The sequence below is a fragment of the Nanorana parkeri genome, unplaced genomic scaffold (genome assembly GCF_000935625.1).
Source record: "Nanorana parkeri isolate BGI_ZX_2015 unplaced genomic scaffold, ASM93562v1 scaffold239, whole genome shotgun sequence".
In the NCBI taxonomy this organism is placed as follows: domain Eukaryota; kingdom Metazoa; phylum Chordata; class Amphibia; order Anura; family Dicroglossidae; genus Nanorana; species Nanorana parkeri.
The window spans coordinates 1,299,453-1,324,095 of record NW_017306507.1 but is presented as its reverse complement, the minus strand read 5'-3'; the positions used below and the strand labels follow the sequence as shown (position 1 = coordinate 1,324,095).

The following is a 24,643-nucleotide window of genomic DNA, read 5'->3' as shown; positions in this document are numbered from 1 at the left end:
ACTAACTTGTATTGAAGTTGTAGTTGTAGGGAAATCCCGCGATCATACATTAATCGTACAGTGTATGGAAGGCGTGCGACCGTTTCTGCTGTACAGTCACACGTCTTCCGTCGAACAAGCAGGCTGGAAAACCCGCCAAGAATCATACGGTTAGTGGCCTGCTTGTTCGACAACTGCCGAACCAGCATGCTCGAAAACACGTAGCATCTCTCCTTCCCGATACGGCCGTGCATGCAGCATGGGTCTGTATGGGCCGGCTGTTAGTAGTGTGAATGAGGCCTAAAAGATAAAGAGGGGACTTTATCAAAACTGGAGCAGACAAAATCTGGAGTAGCTGTGCATGTCAACCAATCAGCTTCTCTCTTCATTTTGTTCAGATAAGATTTGAAAATGAAAGAAAGAAGCTGATTGGTTGCCATCCCCAGCTGTTCCACATTTTGTCTGCTTCAGTTTTGATAAATCCCCCTCATTATCTATTAGTGTGTGACCAGCTTTACATAGAGGATCAATGAACTGCAACTATTAATAAAACACAGCTCATTTGTTTTTTTTAATAACAATCTGCACCAATTGATGGCTGTACAGTCCAATGCTCTACTGTAGGTAAAAAAAGCATCTAATGCTTGCATAATACTATGTGATAGAAAAAGAATATCTGTGGGGATGACATCATGGATCATAGGCGGAGGGGCAGTTTATTTATGAGCAAGGTTATACATGAGGCTCCTCTACCTCACCATGCAAGTATTGTCTATCCAGGGTGACTGTAACCTAAAACAAGCGCAGCTGGTATCACAGGAAGCTTGGAGTGGGTGGGCGGGAGACCCCGGTATTGCCCTCTATTTGAAGATATACGGTAGGAGGGCTGTGTCAGATCAGGTCCTGTTGCCTCTGAGGTTTAAAGTTTCAGCAGCTCTGGGAAGACAATGCTGTGGACGGAACAATCAGCGGTGACAGTGTGCCTGTCTGCTCTCTCTGAACTCTGCTGCCATGTCTCTGCTCCATCCACATCACCATAAACAAACGCTGCAGGGAACACACATGGATGTATAAAGGAGTGAGACGTGATCGCACACACCCCGATGAAGAAGTTGGGACTTGTCAGCGAGGAAGCAATTACTTATTCGTGCCTGGGATTTGGGTTGGCTGGCATCGTGCTGATTGTGGAAGAGTTCTCCGATGGCTGATCAATCCACTGTGGACCTGAGAGACATTGAGATCAAGCTGGGGCGCAAGGTGCCGGAGAGCCTGGCCAGATCCCTGAGAGAGGAGCACGGGGACTGGAAGAAGGATGGCTTCTCCGGGCACGATGTCCCTGTCAGCTTCCCCCAGTCCAGCACCCTGGAGAGGCTGGGGAGTAAGATACAGCTTCTCAGACAGGACATGGTGAGTGGCATCACATGACCTTTCCTGCTGTCACATTGAGGTGCTGGGGCTTTGACACCCCAGTGCCAGGATCCAGGCAGCCTATTCACACCATAGCCTTGCACTAATTGCACGGTGTCATGTCTTTAGTGCAGGGGGGTCATACAAACTGGAGGAGACAGCATCTGGAGCAGTTGCCCATGGGGACCAATCAGCTTCTCTCTTTAGTTTGTTCAGTTATGCTTTGAAAATATAGGGAAGCTGATTGGTTGCTATGGGCAACTGCTTCAGGATCTGTCTGCTCCAGTTTTTATAAACTTCCCCCCAATATTGCACAAGGCACCTAGTGTGCGGTACCACGCACTACATTAGTGTTGCTATTCATTTGTATATCATACCAACACATCTCCCAGTGGCTGCGCACTGGAGCTCCATGTGCGGTACTGCAATACGGTGAAAAAAAGTTGTGCATGCAGTAGGGTTCTATTAGAGCAGCACTCCAGCTTTGGTGAAACTACAAATGCCACCATGCCTGTGCCTCTGGGAGTCATGCTTGTGGCTGTCAGAGTCTTGCAAAGCCTCATAGGACTTGCAGTTTCAAAACAGTTGGAGAGCCAAGGTTGACTACCTCTGTATTAGACTCCTCATGTCACCTTTCTACTCCAGTGAAGCTGATCAAGCGCCCGCAGTTGTCAATTGCAGGTTCAGATCGGGGAGATCAGGGTGCAGATTTTCACTGGTCTCCCTCTCTAGCAGTCCGCACCTGCTATGCTGGACCCGGGCCCACAGTAGGGGCAGCGGAGCCCCCCGATATATATCAGGGGGGCAGCTTTGACTGCCCATGCAAGTACTATAGCAGCTAGGAGTTTGGTTACAGGGCCCATGCCATACGTTGGTATCAAAAGGGTTCAATAGTGTAAATAGAACACAAATTTGATCAAGTTGCATCCTTGATTTCTCGTGCATATAGTGACAGATTTATTATCTTAGTTTATGTTTCATTCCTAAATGCTCTCATAAGAAAGAATTGTCACAAAATTGTCACCAGCTTGCTGGGAAACCTCATAGATGATAGGTGAATAGTCAGCTGACCTAAGGGTATGAAACTGAATTATCTTTGTGATACTTTAAGACAGGCGTGGGCTAACTCCGGCCCTCCAGCTGCAGTGAAACTACAAATCCCATGATGCATCTGTCTCTGGGAGTCATGCCTGTGGCTGTCAGAATCTTGCAATGCCTCATGGGATTTGTAGTTCCACAACAGCTGGAGGGGTAGAATTTGCACACCCTTGCTTTAAAAAGTGCCCAGGAGCAATTAGAGAATGTGTGCCAGTTTGGTTTTTTGTTGTCACAAATTCTGTACACAATTACTGCGCAGTTGAGAAATATTGTGAAATGTCACAAAACGTATAGTGAGCCACAAACATTCATATGTCACTAGAACACCACAAAAAACACACATAACAGATAAAATGTGCGGTTAGTTAGCATGACATTTTGCTCTTTGCGACAGAAAGACTGCACATGTTCATGAATTCTCCAATGTCTATCTCAATGTTTTGGATAGAGGGGTGAGGGGGTAGAACCCCGTTTTTTTATTGCTGCATGTGTCCCCCTGGAGAGATTTAACCCTTTTGATGTGTCCTAGTGACTATTATCACCGATACATAAAATCTAAAATTTTACAGTTGTCACCGGAACAAAAATGAGGGTAGATCTTTCAATGGGGACCCTTGTTGTGGTAACAACCGTCTAAGAGAAGAATGACCCCCCCATTTGTGGTGACTTCCTCTCTCTTCCTGTTGTGGTTCACAGACAGAAATTGAAGGGAAATCTCCCCAAACTGAGAAGGGTTTTAAAAAAGTTTGGTTATAAATACACTTTAAAGAGACGCTGTCACCAACTGTAACAGCTCCGACAAATGAAAATATTTTAAATGCGTCCTTTCAGTGTGTTTGCTTTCCAAAAATTGTTTTTTTCTTGTATTCATTTGCAATGCGCCTTTGAATATGCTAGACACTCTTCCCACCTCATTCTCTCCACCGCACCTGTACTCAACCGCTTCCCACCTCATTCTCTCCACCGCACCTGTACTCAACCGCTTCCCACCTCATTCTCTCCACCGCACCTGTACTCAACCGCTTCCCACCTCATTCTCTCCACCGCACCTGTACTCAACCGCTTCCCACCTCATTCTCTTCACCGAACCTGTACTCAACCGCTTCCCACCTCATTCTCTTCACCGCACCTGTACTCAACCGCTTCCCACTTCATTCTCTCCACCGCACCTGTACTCAACCGCTTCCCACCTCATTCTCTCCACCGCACCTGTACTCAACCGCTTCCCACCTCATTCTCTTCATTGCACCTGTACACAACCACTTCCTATCCTATTCTCTCCACCGCACCTGTACTCAACCGCTTCCCACCTCATTCTCTCCACCGCACCTGTAATCAACCGCTTCCCACCTTATTCTCTCCACCGCACCTGTAATCAACCGCTTCCCACCTTATCCTCTCCACCGCACCTGTACTCAACCGCTTCCCACCTCATTCTCTCCACCGCACCTGTACGCAACCGCTTCCCACCTCATTCTCTTCATTGCACCTGTACACAACTACTTCCTATCGCATTCTCTCCACCATGCATTCGGATGTACTAACAACCACTACAGCGATGTGTACCTATTCACTTGCTGTCAGTGCACCAATATGAACTTAATTACCTGCTGCCACATGCACTTCTGCTTTCAGCCTGTACAACAAACGGGCAGACTTTTGTTAATATCCATTCCCTTAGCAACCCCTGATATTTTGAAGTTGTTTGTGGTATGGTATTATATCATGGTTTGGGAATATGAAAGAACATTAATCACTTGCATGTGACTTTCATTCTTCTGCTTGCATCTTCAAATGCGTTCACACATTTCTATGTGTATTAGAGGAAAATGTAAATCCGTAATCCGTAACTTTCTTGTGACACGTATGGGTGACTTGTAGATAACACACCTGATGGAATGACTTGTATAAATTGGGCACAATTAGTTCCAGCTGCACAAAAGAAAACTATTCTGCATTAGAAAATGAATGGACACAGAATACAACACAGGAATGCACAAATGTGTGTTTGGTTTGCGCAAATAACATTGGGGGTTGTTTGTTGTACATTCACATTCTTTACTTCTAGCTCAGCAAGGCAGATAGGAAAAAAGTTGTGTGTAGATTCACTTATGCATGGTGATATAACATTGACCTCAGTACCTAAGAATTGTTTATTTCTGTAGCTGTGAGTTACAGCCAGGCTAAACTAAAGGTGCCCATACACCTTACGATTATCGGACGAAACTGCCCCATCCTGCCCCGATTATCGCAAGGTTCAATCAGCGGTAGTTAAAAAAAAAACACATGGACGACTTGCGGTAATTGACCACAATTATTTTCGTTTGCGCATGCGCAGTGTTAATCGTACGACTTTTGACGGACGGAAACACCACCAACCATGCGAACATCGTACGATCAACCAAAGTTTTCAAACATGCTTGACCGTCAAAAGTCGTACGATTGTACAGTACTATCGGTCGGGCACTCTATTCACACGTTGCGATTGTCGTACGAAAAGGTCGATCGCATACGATTATCTTACGATAATCGTAAGGTGTATGAGCACCTTTACAGTAGACTCCCGGGCTGCCATCATTAATTACTGACAATGTCCTTGCCTTAAAGGATAAGTTTACTTTCTAGACCACGTTTCATGTTACCTCCATATTCAGGTACACGGTCACATCCCCAACTTCCTTCCTGCTCCCCCACTTACCTGAATCGTAGGTTTCCTCTCCCCGCAGACTGCTGCTGTATTTTGAATCCGGCATGGATGTGCATGGCTCCGTCCACACAACTGCATCACCCATTCACAGATCCTTTGTCAGAATCTGTGAATGGGGAAACTACAAGTCCCCTCAGCCACCACAGCAGAGGAACTTAAAGCCCTCAATGGAGTACATGTGCGGCGACGTCACCACACTTGTAGTCCATTCCTTTTTTCTCCCATCTATGTTATTGAATGTACATACTTCATTATAGACATGGACGGCAGCAAGAGTCTGCAGGAGCCAGAGCAATACACCTGTGATCATCTGATTGCAGTTGCAATGCTGCACTGGCTCCAATGCAAAAACAAAATAATAAATGTAAATTTTTTCTTTTATGTAGAAGTGTGTATTTATTATTTATTCTCAAAAAGTGAACTTTGACTTTAATTGGCTATAGTCCCTGTGAATCAGCCAAATTTCAAGCTGCGGTTTGCCCTGCCAACACCACCCAGCTTAACACACTACAAATGGAAAATCAAAGGAGCAGGGTGGGTGTCAGTCAAGTTCAAGCAGTTCAAACAGTGGAAGCAGCCAATGAAATGCAGCGATTGTTTGGGTATTCTGACAGCTGCAGGCGCCCGCTGTTGGAATACAATACGGACAGGGGAGATTCCATATATGCTGTTAGGCTTGGATGGGGAAATCAAATGATTTCTCTCATTCAGCCTCCTGGACACATGCTGTCTGCTTCCAGGGGGGGTGTACATCCATACCTGTACACGTGTATAGCTTGGATGAGCGTTTACCATCATACAACCACAGCCTGACATTGATTTGTACAGGCAGCTACACGCAACACCTGAGACTCTCAGACTGTTTTTATGCTGTATGACCCTTTGCACACGTAAAGTAAACCTGTCATAAGAAAGATATGTAACTTATCATTGCTGGCCTTTTCTTCTACAAATGCTACCTGCCTGGCTGTCACACAGATGCTTTGGCTTCAATGCTTTCTAAATCCCTTGTCTGAAATGATAAGTATAGAGGTAAGCAATTCAGACTTCTCTGTGACTTTTGTATGCTGCATGCTTTTTCTAGGTCGTTGACACTGAATTATTGAATGCAGATACAGCCAGCACCAGTCATTTTTAGAGGGTAATGGCAGCCTACATGTTTTTTTTATCATGACAGGTATCCTTTAACCCATGTTTAATCAGGCACAGAACACTGTATTTCATATGCGTCAGCAATAAAAGGAATGATTTGGCAGACTTACCTGCACTCGGGTGTGTCTGCCTGGCTGAGTACATCTGCAGACAAAAGAAAGCAATGTATTTGCTATTTTCAGTGCAGCTGCCCGCTGTTGGAGAACATTAGGCTGACAGATGAAATACATTAAAGACAACCTGTACAAAGGACGTATTGCTGACCTCCCCTGAAATTGCTGGTTGCTTGGCTGTTATGTTGAATCAGAACTATTGGAGTCTGACCCAGACCAGTATGCAGATTAGGTGATCTGACTTGCCTGATCTGCATGCCAGTTCTACCTCAGTAACCCAGAATATAATAAAACCATTGGATCAATAGAGCAGCCAGCCAGTTAGGATTCTTAGAATGTCCTCTGTATTTATTGTCAGTAATATTTTCTCTTAAGGCCACCATAGACAGGCAGATGCCTTGTGATAATGGTGTAGTTACTGGGTTTTCTAAAGAGAGAGCAGAGTTGTAGCTTTTCCCTTATGGATCTCTTCTTTCTCTCTCTCTCTCTCTCTCTCTCTCTCTCTCTCTCTCTCTCTCTCTCTCTTTCTTTCTCTCTCTCCCCTCCAAACAGAGCCACACTGAAAAGAGAGGGCGATGAAGAAGACAAGGCTCTCTTCTTCTTTTCGTTAGCTATGTGTGTAATTTGAGCTTCAGCTATTTAGCTCTGCAAATTGGCTTTTTCAACAAAGCAGCGAGTCCCCATTCATACTTGAACATGATTGTTTTCAGACAATTCTGAAGCATATGTTTGCATGTTTTTTCACGTGTTTTCAAGCTTCAGGTGTTCTTGTTTGGAAAGCCCATCACTCCCGGGATGGACTACAATCTCACGTTTAGTTTACTAATTTGTATTGAGATTGTAGTCCATCAGAGGAGTGAGCTTGGAGCGGTGGCTACTTGACAACACACATGGGGACCATGGGGAACAAAAGTAGCCCCCCTCCAGAAGGAAGGACAGTGTTAGCACCAATTTAGCAGAAGCAGCGTTGTCAGCCTGCCGTGTGGGCCTCATTTACTTGGCTGTTGAACTGCCTGTCTGATAATTGTGAGTTTGCATTTGGCTTTACACTAAAGCTGCCCATACACCTTTGCGATCATCGGACGACACTTTTCGCCCGATGATCGAACCATTGTACGATTTTCGTACGGCGGCCCCATCCTGCCACGATTATGGCAAGGTTGAATCAGCGGTAGTGAGAAGAAAGCACCTGGATGAATTGCGGTAATCGACCGCAGTATTTTCCATCTGCGCATGTGCAGTGTAAATCGTACTAATTTTGACGTACGGAAACGCCACCAACCTTGCGAAACGTACGATCAACCAAACGTTTCTAACCTGCTGGTTAGACAAAAGTCGATCGATTGTACAGTAGTTGCGGTTGTACACTGCCAATCAACCTTACGAATATGGGACGAAAACGCGATCGCATATGAAGAAAATCGGCCGATATTCGTAAGGTGTATGGGCACCTTTACACTTTAATTTAACTGGATGAAATTAACGGGCGCATTTTTAAAACAATTGTTGAACAAACAGCTATGCGAACATGTGAGTTTTAGATTTGCAGCGCATTATGGTCACTTAATGGAGCCGAGGAGCATGGGAATATCCTATGCTCCTTAGCTCCATCTAGTGGCCATAATGCACTGCAAATCTAAAACCCGGACGTTCACAGAGCTGTTCCCTCTCTGCGAATGTTTTATAAATGCACTGCAACGTATACTCATGTACAGCTAGTAGTTTCCACTAAAAGTACACATTGCAAGGTGACAATGCAAGGGACCGGTTAGGAGATATCACCCTATAACAGTCATTTCCAGAACAAGGACCTTCTTGGCAGGATCACCAGGTATTATTTTAATTCAAGCTGCAGATTTGGAAGATTACATAAAAAATGTAAGAAGATTGAAATTACAGTTACACACTAAGGCTTTATGTACTGTATATGAGATGTTCATGGTACCATTTACATTTATTTGATGTGTTTGTCATTTATAAGCGTCTGTGAGCTAGCTGTAAAACTAGTCATGAATTGATCAAGTACTGTTTACATAATGTTATCATCAACAAGGAAGATCATCATTTACCAGGGAAGGTATCTGGGCTGGTCTAATGTTTTCTCATCATGGAAAGTATCATGTTACTCTATTATTTTCCATTATTGCATTGCCATTGTGTGTGTCCACCATTGCCCTGCCACCTGCTGTTAGTATAAATAAAAATAATGGAAACGTCTAAAAATAATAGCACAGGAAATAATAATGGGTAAATGATCCATGCCGTCCTAATGAAGTGTGCTATTATTTCTAGTATTGTATATACTGCTTTTGGGAAATCAGTGTCACCATATGCACCTGGGATGTAATCATTGTACAGATAATAGGAACAGGGGTTCAAATTAGAGATATCAATATTTGGCTGGCTACAACATTCAGAATGTTAAGATGCCCATACACCTTATGATTATCGGACAAAACTTTTCGTCCGATGATCGAATAGTCGTACGATGTTCGTACGGCAGCCCCATCCTGCCCCGATGATCGCAAGAATCATTTAGCAAAAATAAACCAAAAGCACCTGGACGAAATGCGGTAATTGATTTGCCGTATTTTCGTTAGCGCAGTGTAGATCGCACGACTTTTGACGGACGAAAACGCCAGCAACCTTACGACAATCGTACGATCTAGCAAAGTTTTCAAACATGCTTGACCGTCAAAAGTCGTACGATTGTACAGTATTGTCGGTCGGACACTGCAGTGCACACATATGATTATCGGACGAAAAGTCGATCGCATACGAAAATCGTCCGATAATCATAAGTTGTATGGGCACCTTTACTCTTTCTGCACACTGCTTAGAGTCATTGGGGTTGATTTGCTAAAAGAGAGCATGTTCACTTTGCAAGGAAATTTTACCTTAGGTTAGTGTATGTGGTGAAAATTCACTTTGCAAAGAAGACCCAATGACGTGCAAGGAAAAAAAAAAAAAAACAGTATTTTTGCTTACATATGATTGAATGATGATAGTCAGCAGAGCTTCGTCTCATTCACTAAGCTAAGGAAAAAATATCCCTTGCAATGTAAAAATGCCATTTGCTAAGTGAACAGTACATTTTCCTTCAGTAAATCAACCCATAGGATAAAAGTATGCATGTAATACTATTATTATATGTTTTTATCATATAATGTTTTTTACAATGTCATCCCACCCTGCAAGCAAAATATTCATTTGACACAATGTTACACTACACCGGCTCCCCCTCTGTACATTTAGCCCTGCTTGCCTGAAGCAGGGCTAAATGTAGAAAAAAAAACACTCGTCAGCTCCTCCCCGGTTGCGGATGCTGCAGCGACATCTGGAGGCGCGGCGGGAGAACTGACACTGCTGCGCTAGGAGGAGGCTGAGGAGCCTCTCACCTAGCTCAGCAGAAGGCACGCAGCGACCCATTTAACAGGGGGTTGCGACCCACAGGTTGAGAACCGCTGGTCTACAGCATTTGCAGAATATTAGAACTTGATACAAGCAGGAGCAGGAGTGAAACTGCTTGATTTTAAAGAGTTGTCATGGTCATTAATGTGTCTAAAAACATTGATTGCTCTGGAAGTCATTACTATAATTTTAAAAACCAAAACTATGTAATGGGCTTACATTTGTTTCAACACATTTGCTCCGGGGACACTGTGACATTGCTTGTCATTTGTTTGTCTTTGTCATTGCTTGTCTTTGTAATTTGTTTCTGTTTTAGCTGTTCAAACCAAAAAAATGTAAATATTAATTTCAATGACGACATTGTATAAGACAAATAGAAGTAGAGGTAATAAATAAATAAATAAAACAAAAATGCATAATTTTAAAACTCTGAAATGTAGAACTTTAAAAATGATATTTCTCTGTTTTAGAAGTTACCTATAAAGGGCTTGTGCCTGGCCTTTCAGTTTTGTTCTTGCCGCCATTTAAATGTGATACCATGGCTGAGCTAATTGAAAAATGATACTTCACGCCAGTCATATTACAAGTTCATCTTACTGACATTTCAGTAAAGTTTTTTTGCTGCTGTAGTTGCCCCTAAGAGGGGGGGGGAGGGGGGGGGCACAGCTGGCTCTGGCTCTAGAAAGGCAGAGCCAGCTGTCAATCAGTTGGCAGGGTGGACCCCAACAATATTGTCAGGATCTTTCCTGGCTGCAGGACAGCTTTGCGCTGTCAGCATATAGCTGGCAAAAGCCTGCTAAAAGCTGAGTTTTGGGTCACAGGAGGGCATAGTAAATGTCCTCCTGTGACCCTAAAGAGAACTATGGCAAAAAAAATGTGGCCATAGTTCTCTTTTAATATTCAGAGCATAGTGTTCGAATTTATACACTATGCTCTGGAATAATTATTTTAAGAATTCTTAATACATAACAAAAGGGAAGCACCCTAGAAACGAGGAAACCGGCTGCATCAGAGAGGATTTTTACAGAAAAGAAATGATAGTAGACATAGGTTGTTCACTACATCTGTAGCTTGGCGGCAGTACCTAGCTGCCCGAGGACAGCATGATTGGGGAGGGAAGATGATGCTGGATATCCTTCAGCCAGGAAATAACACAGGCCCTATCTGACTTCTAATAATGTAGGTAGTGTAAGGGTAGGCTGATTAAATGAATTGTGTATTTGGGCACACACACTACATAGTTTTGGTCAATCTAAAGGATATTGCACAAATATTGTACATTCTCATTATAGCATGTATGGCCAGCTTTAGTTCCCACATGTAGTACATTTTGTTTCACTAATATGCTTTCAGGAAAAGGCCATGATGCACAAAGAATTCCCTTAACAGGGTATTTTATGTACAGCTGTAACAAACCTGTCTAACATTCAGGGTTAAAAGCTCATCCAGGAACTTGATTTACTTAAACAAACATTTGACAGTTTGATTAGTTTTCAGCTAACTTACACATGAAGGTTATTCCAGCTAATGCCACATTCCTGCCCCTTATACAAAGTTTCAGTTAACTCTTTTTGCAGCAGAGAAGTGCTGTATATGTCTGCTTTACACTAAAGACACCAAAAGATAGCTAGTGATCCGCCAACATTGTAATAACCTTTCTTTATTGAAACAGATATCTCTTTACAGAATTGTAATGATATAAAACCATCTGGCTGGCCAACCTCCGCAGCTAGCAGTTACAAATGTGTTCCTATACAGAACATATCTGGTATTATGGGCAGCTGGTACTGATACTGTAATAATTCTGGAAGCTGTAATATAGGAATATTACAGGATCTCCCAGTTCCTGTGCACTTGTAAAACAGCCACAAGCACTAGTAATGTCTTTTATGTTCTGTTGTAAAAGAATACATTGGTTGGTAATTAGGGATGCACCGATACTAGTACTAGAAACTTCCAGTATCAGGAAGCAGGACGGCGAGTCATTACATGGCCAATCAGGAAGCCGGCTCCATGCTCCCTCATCACCGAAAAAACGGTATTGGCGCATCCCTATTGGTAATCATTTCAGTGACTAGGCTCATCAAATGAGATTTTGAGCAACCCTTTAGCCTTACTTTACCCCAAGAAAAAAAAAATGCTTTTTTTCAACACACATATTAAAATGGGAATGTGGGGCCTGAAAATTACTGACACCCCAAAACATTATAGGGAACGTTTATCAATTCTGTCACCTGGCAAATCAATTTTTGTTACCATACGCATCCTGGGGGAACGCATTTTTACATATTTGGATTGGCGTGGGGCCATGGGTTTTTACTAGGACAAAGGGGCTGGTGGTTACATGAAGATAGGCTTTAATTACCCTTAATGCCTAATCACGATCAAAGACTGGGGCAGCATGGTGGCTAGAATTCATGTCTCATGCAGTCTGGACAGTCCCTCATGCTTCCATAGCTTTACTCTGGGTGCTCGAGATGTCTCCTGGACCCCAGAAGTCAGTGATAGAAACAATGGCTCGTAATGTCAGGACTCTCTAGCAGTCTCCTGTAGCATGTCTCCATCATGTTTGTGATACCAACATTAGTCTGTAAGCCCATTTAGAGACAATAGGCCCAATTCACTATTCGATAGTGATAGTACTTTGCCACAGTGACCATTATTTTCTGATGACCTTGCAATAACAGTCTCATGGAAAAAAACATAATCACAATGGCAAATTGAGCCTAGAATCTGATACATTACATTGATACATTAAGAAAAATTGAGAGCGCAAAGACTTGATCAACATTTTGAAGGTTATGAACATTCCTAAAAAAAGGAAAGTTTTTTATACATAGGACATATAAAAACGGGATTATGGTAGGTTGTTTACACAATATTGTGTAACTAGCCATAAAACCCTATAACCATGAATAATTTTTTATATTCCTGTAAGAAGTCATCCTGTATAACTCTTTGATTGATACAAGCTGGACTTACATAATAGCTTGTTTTTTATTGAGTGACTCACTTTGATTCAGGTAAGACTGTGTTTTTGAGCATCTTCTCTTTTATGTCATTAATGTTGAATTACTGCTCCTTTCATGTTGTTGTAGAGCAGGGGTGCCCACTATTTTTTGTGTTAAGATCTACTTTTCAAATGACGAGCTAGATGAGATCTACCAATGAAAAAAAAAACCTCCCCCGCTCTCTCTTTCCTGGCTGTCTCTCCTTGCTCTCTCTCCTGGCTGTCTCTCCTTGCTCATCCTCCTGGCTGTCTTTTCTCGCTCTCTCTCTCCTGACTGTCTCTCCTTGCTCTCTCTCCTGGCTGTCTCTCCTTGCTCATCCTCCTGGCTGTCTCTCCTCTCTCTCCTGGCCGCCATTCCTTGCTCTCTCCCCTGGCTGTTTCTACTCTCTCTCTTTCCTGTATCTTTCCTCTCTTTCCTGGCTGTCTCTGCTTGTTCTCTCTCCTGTCTGTCTCTCCCTGCTCTCTCTCCTGGCACACCTTGCTGTATTTTGCAAACAGTGTAGTGCAACAGGCTGTGTAAACTAATATTCTATTATGTAATATTTAGTATGGACATCCGCACCCGTGCAAATGTGCGGTTCAGTTGAGCGTACGTCTGCGTCCTACCATAGAGAAGAACAGGCTGCTGTTCTTCCCGGGAACGGCCCGATACGTCCGTGCACGTCCCACGGATCTGTACGGGCCGACTTTAAGCAGTGTGAATGATGCCAAATAGCGCAATCTGTCAGAAGCTGTATCCAGTGACTTGACAGGTTATGCAAATGTCTTGAACAGGAAGGGGTGGAACAAATTTACATTGGGGGGGTGCCGAGTTTCGTCTTGCCTAGGGCAGCACGAAACCTAAATACACCGCTGCTCCTCGGTCGCTCTATAGCGGCTGATGAGGAGAAGAGAGAACTGACACGGCGATCGCTGCTGTTGAGTAGAATCAGTGCCGCACTGTAGCTGTCCTTACTCCGGTGTTCTATCGAAAGCTCACTGCACAGAGCTCCAGTGTTTCTGAGCACCAGAGGTAGTTAGAGATCTCAATGAGTTGGAGCTTTCGATAGAACACCGGATCCTGCAGCTTCCTCTGCCCACCTCAGCTGCCATAGGCTGGGAGGAAGACTGCAGAGCTGCTACTGGCTGGAAGGACAGCACGGGAGAAGCAGGACACCTGGGACATGGAGGATACATTGCTTTTTTCTGCATTACACTGCTGGTCTCTGTACTCTGCATTACACCACTGGCCTCTGCACTCTGCATTGTTACTGATCTCTGTTCTCTGTGTCACACCACTGACCTGGCAGAGTTAAGGGCGGGGCACGGTAGGGGTCAGGTGGGGCGACTGGTGGCGAGTAACTCTTAAGGCCTGGCTAGTAGCTCAGGACTTGAAATTTTGAGCCCTGATGTAATACATAGCACTTCAACCACCAGTATCCACCAGAAAGGTGTCAGGGAGCTGGGCTCAGCAGACTCAGGCGTATAGGTAATCATGTGTGCACAGCGAAATAAATATACCAAAATGGAATAAAGGGACCACCATTCACACCCTTCGTGATCTACCAGCATCAGCTTTGAGAGCTACTGGTAGATCACTATCTACTTAATGGGCACCCCTGTTGTAGAGTCTAAATATACCGCTAGCATACAAAACATAAATAATAAAAGCTAGGGTTTTCAATTTACTAACTAGCATAATATGGGTATAAGGATTTACACTTAATTTCATACCAAGAAAAGTCATTTCAAAGGATGAACAATACCTTTAGATGTCAGTGCAAGTTATTCTGTCCTCTTGTTCATCTCTTATAGAGTTCACCAACTTTCTCAGCAAGACAGAATCCTTATCAGGGAATTCCTAAATAACTGGACACCATGCATTCATGTGCATATAGTCAGGGACAGAATATAGATTTACTATGTGTTCTGCTTTCCTTGTCTGCTTAGTACACATTGACGATGGGGAACTGTTTTGATGTATGCTCCGGTTGGCTGCCATTATGTCGCATGGCAGTTTATGTCTTAACCTGTTGCATGCACTAGTAGTGGTAAAGTGAATTATAATTTAGGTTGTGGCAGCATGGACCAGGTGACATTTTACAGCAACGTCTCTCTCTAGGTTAATGGGGGCTCATTGCTGCTTAGGCCAGAGGCAGAGTTTATGATGGATTCTCTCAAACTGTCTTTGTCCTTAAGCCTAAAAAGCAGGTTGTTGCTTCCATTTGCTCTCTTAACAGCGGAACCTAGCACCATTGCTTATGTTTTTAATGTAATAATTCCTTTGAGCACAATGATATTTGCAATGATAGCCTTAAGTATGTTAAGAGAAGTATGCATAGAAAGGGACTCATCTATAGGGAGGGGGTGTCTACTCAAATTGAGTTATACTCATCTATGGGGAGGGGGTGTCTACTCAAATTGAGATATACTCATCTGTGGGGAGGGGGTGTTTACTCAAATTGAGATATACTGATCTATCTTAAGGGGGTGTCTACTTACATTGACATATACTCATCTATAGGGAGCGGGTGCCTACTCAAATTGAGATATACTCATCTATGGGAAGGGGGTGTTTAATCAAATTGAGATCTACTCATCTAGGGGGAGGGGGTGTCTACTCAAATTGAGATATACTCATCTATGGGGAGGGGGTGTCTACTCAAATTGAGTTATACTCATCTGTGGGGAGGGGGTGTTTACTCAAATTGAGATATACTGATCTATGTTAAGGGGGTGTCTACTCAAATTGAGATCCACTCATCTATGGGGAGTTGGTGTCTACTCAAATTGAGATATACTCATCTATGGGGAGGGGGTGTCTGCTCAAATTGAGATATACTCATCTATGGGGAGGGGGTGTCTACTCAAATTGAGTTACAGCCATCTATGGGGAGGGGGTGTCTATTCAAATTGAGATATACTCATCTATGTTAAGGGGGTGTCTACTCAAATTGAGATCTACTCATCTATGGGGAGGGGATGTCTACTCAAATTGAGATATAATCATCTATGATGTATGGGGAGGAGGTGTCTACTCAAATTCTGGGGAATTGAGAGGCTCTAACTATGCTCTCACAAGCTTTAGGTTAAATATGTTCTGTCATCTTATGGTGTCTTCATATCAGCCCTCATGTTAACTTGATATTGTCTACATTTGTGCAGACTCTCTTTAACAGGTATTGTTTTCTACAAATGCTGCCCCATTTTTTTCAACCCTCATATATATTTGGCAATTGCAGCCAAGGGGTTCAGTTTTCAGACCACATCACTTGATTGCAAAGTATATGTCTTATCTAAATGTGCTGTTGCCTACATAAGATACTGACTTTCGGATTCGGAACAAGATTGCAGGTTGGAGTTCCTCCTGATGAAACAGTGGTCTGATGCATTCGTTTCCGCAACTGCTAAACTTCCCAACAGGTCTCTTCCAACAATAAAGGTGTTTTGCTTCGCATACATTATTACATGTCTACGAGCAGTCATTTTGGAGATATTATTTGGTACTCCATGTCCTAATTTCAACAATTACTCTTAATTTCACTTTATGATAACATCTAGCATAGTGAAATCTGCAAGTGTCTTAAGAGCCACCACCTTCTTTGTAAAGTTGGCCATACACCAGTCAGCAGGACTCGGCAGAAATTTGAGCAGTGAATGGCCAGATTTAGATTCACTGTCAGAAACCCATGGCTGTTGGGTGTAAGCACAACTGCGGCATTTTGTGGCTTCTCCCGTCGACCCCTTTATCTAGTGACCTAGGGGCTGTCAGGAGGAACTACCTTGTGTATACCAAGCCCTAGATCTCCTCAGTTCTAGCTTATAATTAGATGTGCCCTGTTTACTGGATCTGCATTTTCCCACACAGCTGTAAATGCTTGACAAAACATTGTAGGAAGCAGCATTTAGGATTTTAGTAAGCAGCTGTGTTATTCTAAAGAATGTGTCTGAATATTTTAACAAGTAATAGTCTTATCTAAACATGGCCCTATAATAAGAGTTCACACAAAAAAAATAGAAACTAACCTCCTCTTCAGAGCCATGACTCCAAAAACAGTATTTATAGCTAAATAAAAATAAAGACAGTCCGTGTCGAATTACTTGAAGAACAAGTCTAATACCAAGATTAGAACTACAGTAGATGTTTACTCTAAGCTGTAAAAAAATTTGCTTTTGCTGCCAATGCTTTTAGATGTGAAGTGTCAACCACATGAACACTTAAGAATAACAATCAAGATGTATGAAACAAGGATAAGAACAGGGAACGTTGCCCCTTCGGTTTCACTTCCTGGTATATATGACAGTGCTTACTAGTCTTATCATAACATTGTTTTAAAGCTGAACTCCGGGCAAACAGCTAAATATGAAGATAAAATACATATATATGTGGGAGCTGTTTTACTTGCCATAGGATTTGTATTTCTGTAACACTTGCAGGTCTTAGGAAAAGAACATACTAGCATTAGCTTGTTTTATGACCGTTGTCATGCTCGTCTTTTTTTGTGCCAGTGGCAGTTAAAATAATAGGATGAGTGCAAATATACAGTTGCGTATCTAGTTTTTATGGAACTTATCTGCAGTATAACAATCAGCAAGGCTCAAATATGCTCTGATAATTTATTGAGGTTTTAAAGGTAAGCCCCAGCCAGGATTGAACATTAAACCCCCTGACCACCCACTTCCTTTTTCAGTAATTTAATGATCTTGGAGCGTGCCTGCTGGCAAAGGTTGTACACTATCCTTGCTGGTTCTTGCACACACAAAAGGTGGTGTCAAAATGTCAGTACTGAGATATTTCTCACAAACACCAAGCAGATGCCAACATGCCTTGGAAGTATTATTGTAATTGGCAAATAAGCAAAGAGATAAAGGGTGATAGACTGTACAAGATTTAGGCATTACACGTCTGCCCACCTACTGTCCCTTTGAAACGGACTTTTAATGTACAGTGGGGTCACGGATCAGGACTGGACCAAGTGCTACATGCAACTGGCCCCCTTGGAGGATTCAACAAGGTTTTTCATCTTGTGGTGATTCTTCTTCTTTAAGCCTAAGCTCCCCAATCATTACCCACTTCTAAACTCTATAGTAAGTTTAGAGGTAGTATGAAGATCCCAAGGGTTAACTGCTCTCTTTTACTTAGGGTCCCCAAAAAAAGTTATACTCGCCCTATCCTCGGAGCCAGCAGAGCTCCCTCCAGCCTCTCTCCTCCTCTGCAATAATGGTATGTCTCTCGGTGTCCTCCCATCCTATACCCTGTATTCCTAGACCACTACAGAGGAGGGAGAGAGACACTCTAGGGACCGGTCTAAGAGTCGGCTCGCTCGCAGAATTAGGTGAGTATCATTTTTATTTCTTTTTTGACCTTAGGAAAAAACAAGCTGTTAACCCTTGCAGTGCAGGGGTAACCCCACTGCAATGGTTAATAACATGTCTGTTCTTCTTTCATAGTATTTGCTCTGTCTACATTATTTAAGCCCTAATTTAGAAAATACTTTACCCTTAATATAATATTACAATACTCATGGGAAAGACAGGAATCCACTTGAGCGATTATTAATACTGACTCCCATGTAACTACTTTTAAATCCAATACTTTTCTTTCCTGTCTGCTCCACCTATTGTCATCAAACAGTCATCCCACCTTACTCATTTTCAATGTTTGAAGATAATGTTAGATGATTATTTAATGGCAGTAGATTTGGGAGCCACACTTCACTCTCTAATGTCTATTTTGTTTTCCACGTACTTGTCATGTTATTATGACAAATCTTTAAAAAATTGTTCAGTGTGGCCAAAACATATCCGGAAATCTTAACTTAGCATTCTGCATCATATTTATAGTTCTTATTTTTAATATATAATCAAGCTTGTTCGCATTCCTTAGCAGATACGAAGACAAAATAAGAGCCTCAGAATCTAGACAAAGTCTACTTGGAAATGTCCTCACATACTCGGAATTACCCATTCTTCATCCGACATGTAGAAAGTGAAGATCGCCAACACTCGAGGAATGTCGTTAAATCTTACAGGGTTATTCACAAATCTGCCAAAGGCAGCCGAGTAAACAACCTAGCCGAAGTGAAGTTCGGCTATTCACTATTCGGCTATTCACTCCGGCTCAGTACAGCTGATTTCAGCCGGACATCGGCTGAAATCACCGTACATCGGCTGCACTTCGGTCAGCCGAAGTGCAGAAGGACTTCGAATCAGCCGATTCAACATCTGGATCGGCTGAGCCAAAGCTCCGGCAGCTCACTCACTGCCGTTCGCCCCTATTCACATAGGGGCCGGCAGTGAGTGAATAGCTGAATGCCTCCGTAGTAGAAAAAAAAAGGTTAAAAAAAATATTTTTAATATGTAAATAAATAGTTAAGAATTGGGCGGAGCTAGCAGTGGCAGCTAGGTCCGCCCAACTGTTTCCTATTGGCCGTCACCTGCTAGAGTCTTCTAGCAGGTGCCGGCCAATGGATAACAACTGGGCGGAGCCAGCTGTGACGGCACGGCTGGCTCCGCCCAGTTACTGTTTAATGACAGATCAACGTCCCCAAGTCATTTGTGGACGCTGATCTGTCATTACAACTGGGTGGAGCCAGTGGTCTGGCACCGCCCAGCTGTCATTTGTGGGGCTTACGGCCGGCCTTCGCAAAGCCGTTCGCCCTGCTTTGGCTGTCACTTCGGCTTAGTCGAGCCGAAGCATATGCCTTCGACTCGGCTGAGCCGCTCGGCTGCTGTACGGGCGCTTGTGAATCCGGTGGCTGAAGAGAGCCAAAGGATCAGCTGGATCCTTCGGCTCCCTCGTGAATAACCCCCTTAGTGTTAATTTATTGAAGAAAATCATCAAATGTATCAAACAGCCAACGTTTCGGGGTCACGCAGGGTCCCATCCTCAGGCCAACATAGTGACAGTTGGTCACTATGTTTCCCTGAAGTAGGGACCCCTCGTGACCCCGAAATGTTGACTGTTTGATACATGTGACGATTTTCTTTAATAAATGAACACAAAGATTTAACGACATTCCCTGAGTGCTGGTGATCTTTACTTCTTACATGCTTGATGTATACAGCGCCATCCGTGGCTATCACTAGGAGCACCACTGTTGTAATCAGTCCTAACCGCTGTAAGGAGTGCAGGGGACACATCTGAACACTACATTCTTCATCCAAGTCTGTCAAATCTTTCCATTCCTTATCCACAGGCAACTTAACTTACACAAGAAGGACACATTCTTTTTAAAGTCCTCTGTTTTAAAAACTACTAAGTGTACTTGATATTGATATTACTTACCTTTGAATATATAGAAAGACATCTAGAATTACTTTGGGAAATAATTGCATTTACACTGAAGTTATAAAATGAGTGTACTCTTATTACCATATTCTCAATCTCAACATCTATAAATGGCGAGAGATCTGTAGGGTTTTGTTCAGCAATTAAAGCATGCTAGAACAAGCTTTGTGATTCCCAGTGGCTGCTGGTACTTTAATAATGTTTGCTAACACTTGAGCCATTCTGTGTTTAGCCTTAATGACTACATGCAGATTTTCATTACCTTGAAGATACCATAATTGAAAAATAGTTTTCTTCAAGATTAGTTTCATAATCACTGATTACCTGATCTCCAGCTGCATTTACAAGTTAGTGGAGCGGATTGTAAAAAAAAAATGTTCTCTCTGATTTAATTAAGAACAATATTCACAGATGTACTATAGACCACACAGCATGTACAATATGAATCTAGCTTGTGGTATACTTGCCAATTCCCCATGATGCAATATGATTTTGTGCTGCCCATAACTGTACACAGGCAATATGTGAATTACTTTCCACTAACATCAAAAAAGGAGTTTTTATGACTCATGCATTCAACTTTGGTTACAATACAGTCGAAACCCGTCTTATTTCTCTAATGCAGCAGAATTTTCTATATGCTTTGTTTTTTTTAGGGTACAACCACATAACTCTCAGCTGTACCTCATTTGGAGGGACCACCCCCTTTTTTTGGAACTGAATCCCTCTGTCCCTTTTACCTCCTTGGTTGTTTTGATCAGATGTATATACCTCTATAGAAAATGAATTATTTAACTATCAAAAAATATCTTACTAAACCTTTCATCCAATCTCTAAATTGTTGTCATTTGGAATAACCAGTATAAAGGTAATGTAGTGGTGAAACACATGTGAGTTTATTCAATAATTTCTGTATTATTTTTTAATACGCCACGTAATGGGCTTGTGGCAGGGGAGTGTCCTATTCCTACACATTTTCTGCAATAGTGTTTCCATCTTTCTCCTCTCATAAAGTTTAGATTTATGCAACTGTCCCAGCACTTCTTCCCAAAAGAGAGCTCAAACCTTCTCCCATCCAATCCGCATGGCTGTTGGGACCCTGGTGCACAGTAGAGATTCCTGTTTCACCTTGTAGTTCAGTAATGTTTAAACACCGGCTCATGGACAAGGAAGTTCTCCAAATGTCACTTTATTTTAATTAGTTGCCGTTTTTATGCCAATATAAAATAAAGTGATGTTTAGAGAACATCCTTGTCCTTGAGCCGGTGTTTAAACATCTTCCCAAATGAGAGTTTCTTAAATAACTAAAATAACTTAAATAAATAAAGAACTACCGGCAAATCAAATCTTATGTTTTACAAGGTATACTAAGTGAACCTGTGAGAAATGACTCTTCTTTATTCTGACCATTCTGAGAAGTTTCAAGATGAATTTACATTTGTTTCAATGGGCCCTAAGCACAATGGCCCTGATATATCAAGCTGCGGTAGTACTTAAGGCGTTTTAATTGCATTCGAGTCATCCTAAAATTACATATAATAATATTGACAGAGAAAACACTACCAAGACTAAAGAGCTTTTAAGAGCCAGTTACTCATAACAATGCTAATAATGAATCAAATGTGGGTTAGTTGCAGGAAAATGTGCAGTGTATAGCAATGAAAAACCATGTATATACAGATTTTATACTGAGCCTTACTTACAGAATTTTGTTCAAAATAAAATTAACTAACGAGAATTACATTTCAGTTAAAGGGGATATTTTGCTATTGATAAGAAAGATAGTATAGATAGTTATAGAGTCAGGGCACGCATTTTTTGCAATAAACAATGTAACCCGTACACACTTCACTGACTAATGGGGAAAAAGGACACCCCATCCAGCATGTTATCACAAATCTGATCCTAATCGACTTCCACAGACAAAGGTAGAAATATCCCATCAAAGAGACCATAACTCACAGTCTTCTTGGTATCTTTATTGCAGAAGGTGGATCTCCATGTAAAATGGCTGATGACCTGGCCTTTACCTACAGCTTAGTATTTCTAACCTTTCCACAACAAAGAAGCCAAGAAGACTGAGAGTGCCCTGCTTTTCCGATCTCTATAGTCCATATAAATGTATTGTTAGCGGGAAATGAAATTCTGCAGGAAAATATTTTCAAACAATCGTTATTTGACTTGTATAGTGTACTAAATAAGATATTCTTTTTGTCACATCAGGTCTATCTGCGAGCTACTGATGTTAAACTGATGAGACAGCTGCTGATTATCAATGAAAGCATAGAATCTATCAAGTGGATGATGGAGGAGAAGGATATCATTACCAGCCAGGGAAGCAGCTTGAGCGGGAGTCTTTGCAGTCTATTGGAAAGCCGAGACACTTCATTACATGGAAGTTATACCAGTTTGCATGGTTACAGTGATGGCATGGATGAGATCTCAGTGGGAAGCTACTTGGATACTCTAGCTGATATTGTTCCAGGACATTGTACTCCAGATTTTGATCAGTACAGTGATACACAAGAGAACCATGAAGACTACCAACCACTGCGTAATGATTCCACGGAACAGCTTGATGAGTATTATTGCATCAGATAGAGCAGGAATAAAGAACAATCCACAGTGGATGCATGGGGCATTTTGTAAACTGTAATTCCACTCAATAGTAGTCTGAACTGTTCCTGTATTCCATCAGCCAGTGTCTTCCTGTCTTTGCACAGATGTTTAGAAATCTATTAGAATTTTTCAGCACTCAGGAGCTTTAAGCTTCTACACTGGCATAAAAAGGGGGGTTCAGTGGTTTTTATGTACCTCGATCTTGCTCCACTCACTGCCACTTAGTGACGTTGTCATTAAATTAATCTACTAGCTACTAACAAAAGATGTACACAATTGTAATAGAAACAATGTGCCCTGTTTTTGATGTTTTATTGTTTGAAGTAATTTACTATTTATTATGCAAGTTTTAATTGTAACTATTTTATAATAGAATTGACTAAACATCTGCATCGCAATAATAACGTTCTTGTTTGTTTTTAAGAACTGGGAAGGGGGGTCAGGTTATGTATGACTGTTAACTGCCACTTGTATTTATTCTATGGCTGGCCTGTATTTCACATTTCTACAAAATAAAAGTGGACATGTCACTGTGACGCACAATATGACCTTTAGTATGATTATTATTTCTTACAATAGTAGTAAAATGTGTTCTGACAAATGTGTTTTAACCTATTTATGGCCACAGGTCAAAGCATAACTGTTGGTTGTAGAACAGTTGATATAGCTTTTATTCTGGTTTCTGTTTGAAAACAGCAGAAACTACAATCATGCACTCATATAATTCGCTGTATTCCTAATTGCTGCACAGAGGTAACATTTTACACAGGCTGGTGTATTAAACACAAAATCTCAGATTGCTCCAGTACCAATTAGTGTCTGAAACCGGAAAAAAATGTATCCGGCCAATACCGAAACTAAAATGCCCAACAAGTTGCTGACGCCCCCAACCCCTAATTCCCCCATCCTAAGACCCCCCCGCTGGCACCCATCGCAGTCTTTTTCCCGGCTGAGGCTGTAATTTAAAAACATGTAAACGGCAGGAAGTCGCCGGGAGCAATAGCCAATCAGCAGAGGAGCGGACCTAAAGGAAAAGTCATGTCTAATTGGCTCTGCCCACTGCCAGCATCACTGGGCTACTATAGTAAAGCATCTGTCTGTTTGAACACAGTGGCTGGAAGGAAAGGAGGTGGTAGCAGAGCAGTGAAAGCTCCTTCTGTCGGCTGGCAGGGGAGGCACCTTATTATCTGCACTATTTATTTCTATCGGCATCTTGCCGATAGTACCATTTTCGGCTGAAATGTTTCAGCTGCCAATAATTCGGTGCATCCCTACTAATGACCAAATCCTTCTAAGGCTGGGCACACACCTTACAACCATCGCAAGACTTTTGTCTTGCGATGGTTGTAAGGTAATTAAAAAAACGTACAATCTGCCTATCCTGGACAGGCAGATTGTACTTGCGATGATCGCAAGCTGCGCCCCCCTGAGGGGCGGGCTTCTGATGACCACAATGCCGAACGGCTTTGTGAGCAGCCACTGTGCCAGTCCCCGTCTGGCTTTTATCTTACGAACATGCTACACACCCGCCGAACATCGCACGATGCTCGGCGGATTTTCGAACATGTTCCTAAGATAAAAGTTGTGCGACCTTACAGTAGTAGAGGTCGCACGGCTTCCACACACCTTGTTATCGCAATTGATGCTAGCTTGTTCTCTGGCTATAGCAGCCAGAGAAATGACAGCTAAAGGCGGAAGTGATGTAATAAACATGTAATACACATGACTTCTGCTAGAGATCGGAGGGGGATCAACAAGTAGGAGAATGCTGATCTCTCCTCCATCTACAGTGTGAGCAGCCACTGTGCCAGTCCCAGGCCTGCAGGGGGGACAGCAGAGCCCGGAATAACCAGCAGCAGCGGTGGCTGTATATTGCA

The 24,643-nt window shown here is 42.4% G+C and overlaps 1 protein-coding gene across 1 annotated transcript; it reads left to right on the top strand.

Annotated features, from left to right (window-relative positions):
* Positions 1–1,019: 1,019 nt before the first annotated feature.
* On the top strand, positions 1,020–22,829 carry LURAP1L (leucine rich adaptor protein 1 like). Its single transcript, XM_018556481.1, has 2 exons — positions 1,020–1,386; positions 22,371–22,829. Exons 1-2 carry the CDS (start codon positions 1,180–1,182, stop codon positions 22,746–22,748), a joined length of 585 nt encoding a protein of 194 aa, XP_018411983.1. The 5' UTR covers positions 1,020–1,179; the 3' UTR covers positions 22,749–22,829.
* Positions 22,830–24,643: the final 1,814 nt, after the last annotated feature.

What these genes read in the sequence shown, in the direction of transcription:
- LURAP1L (XM_018556481.1), top strand. Translation starts at nt 1,180, where the DNA reads ATGGCTGATCAATCCACTGTGGACCTGAGAGACATTGAGATCAAGCTG. An exon ending in AGCTTCTCAGACAGGACATG is followed by an intron (nt 1,387 to 22,370) that starts GTGAGTGGCATC and finishes TTGTCACATCAG; the next exon opens with GTCTATCTGCGAGCTACTGA.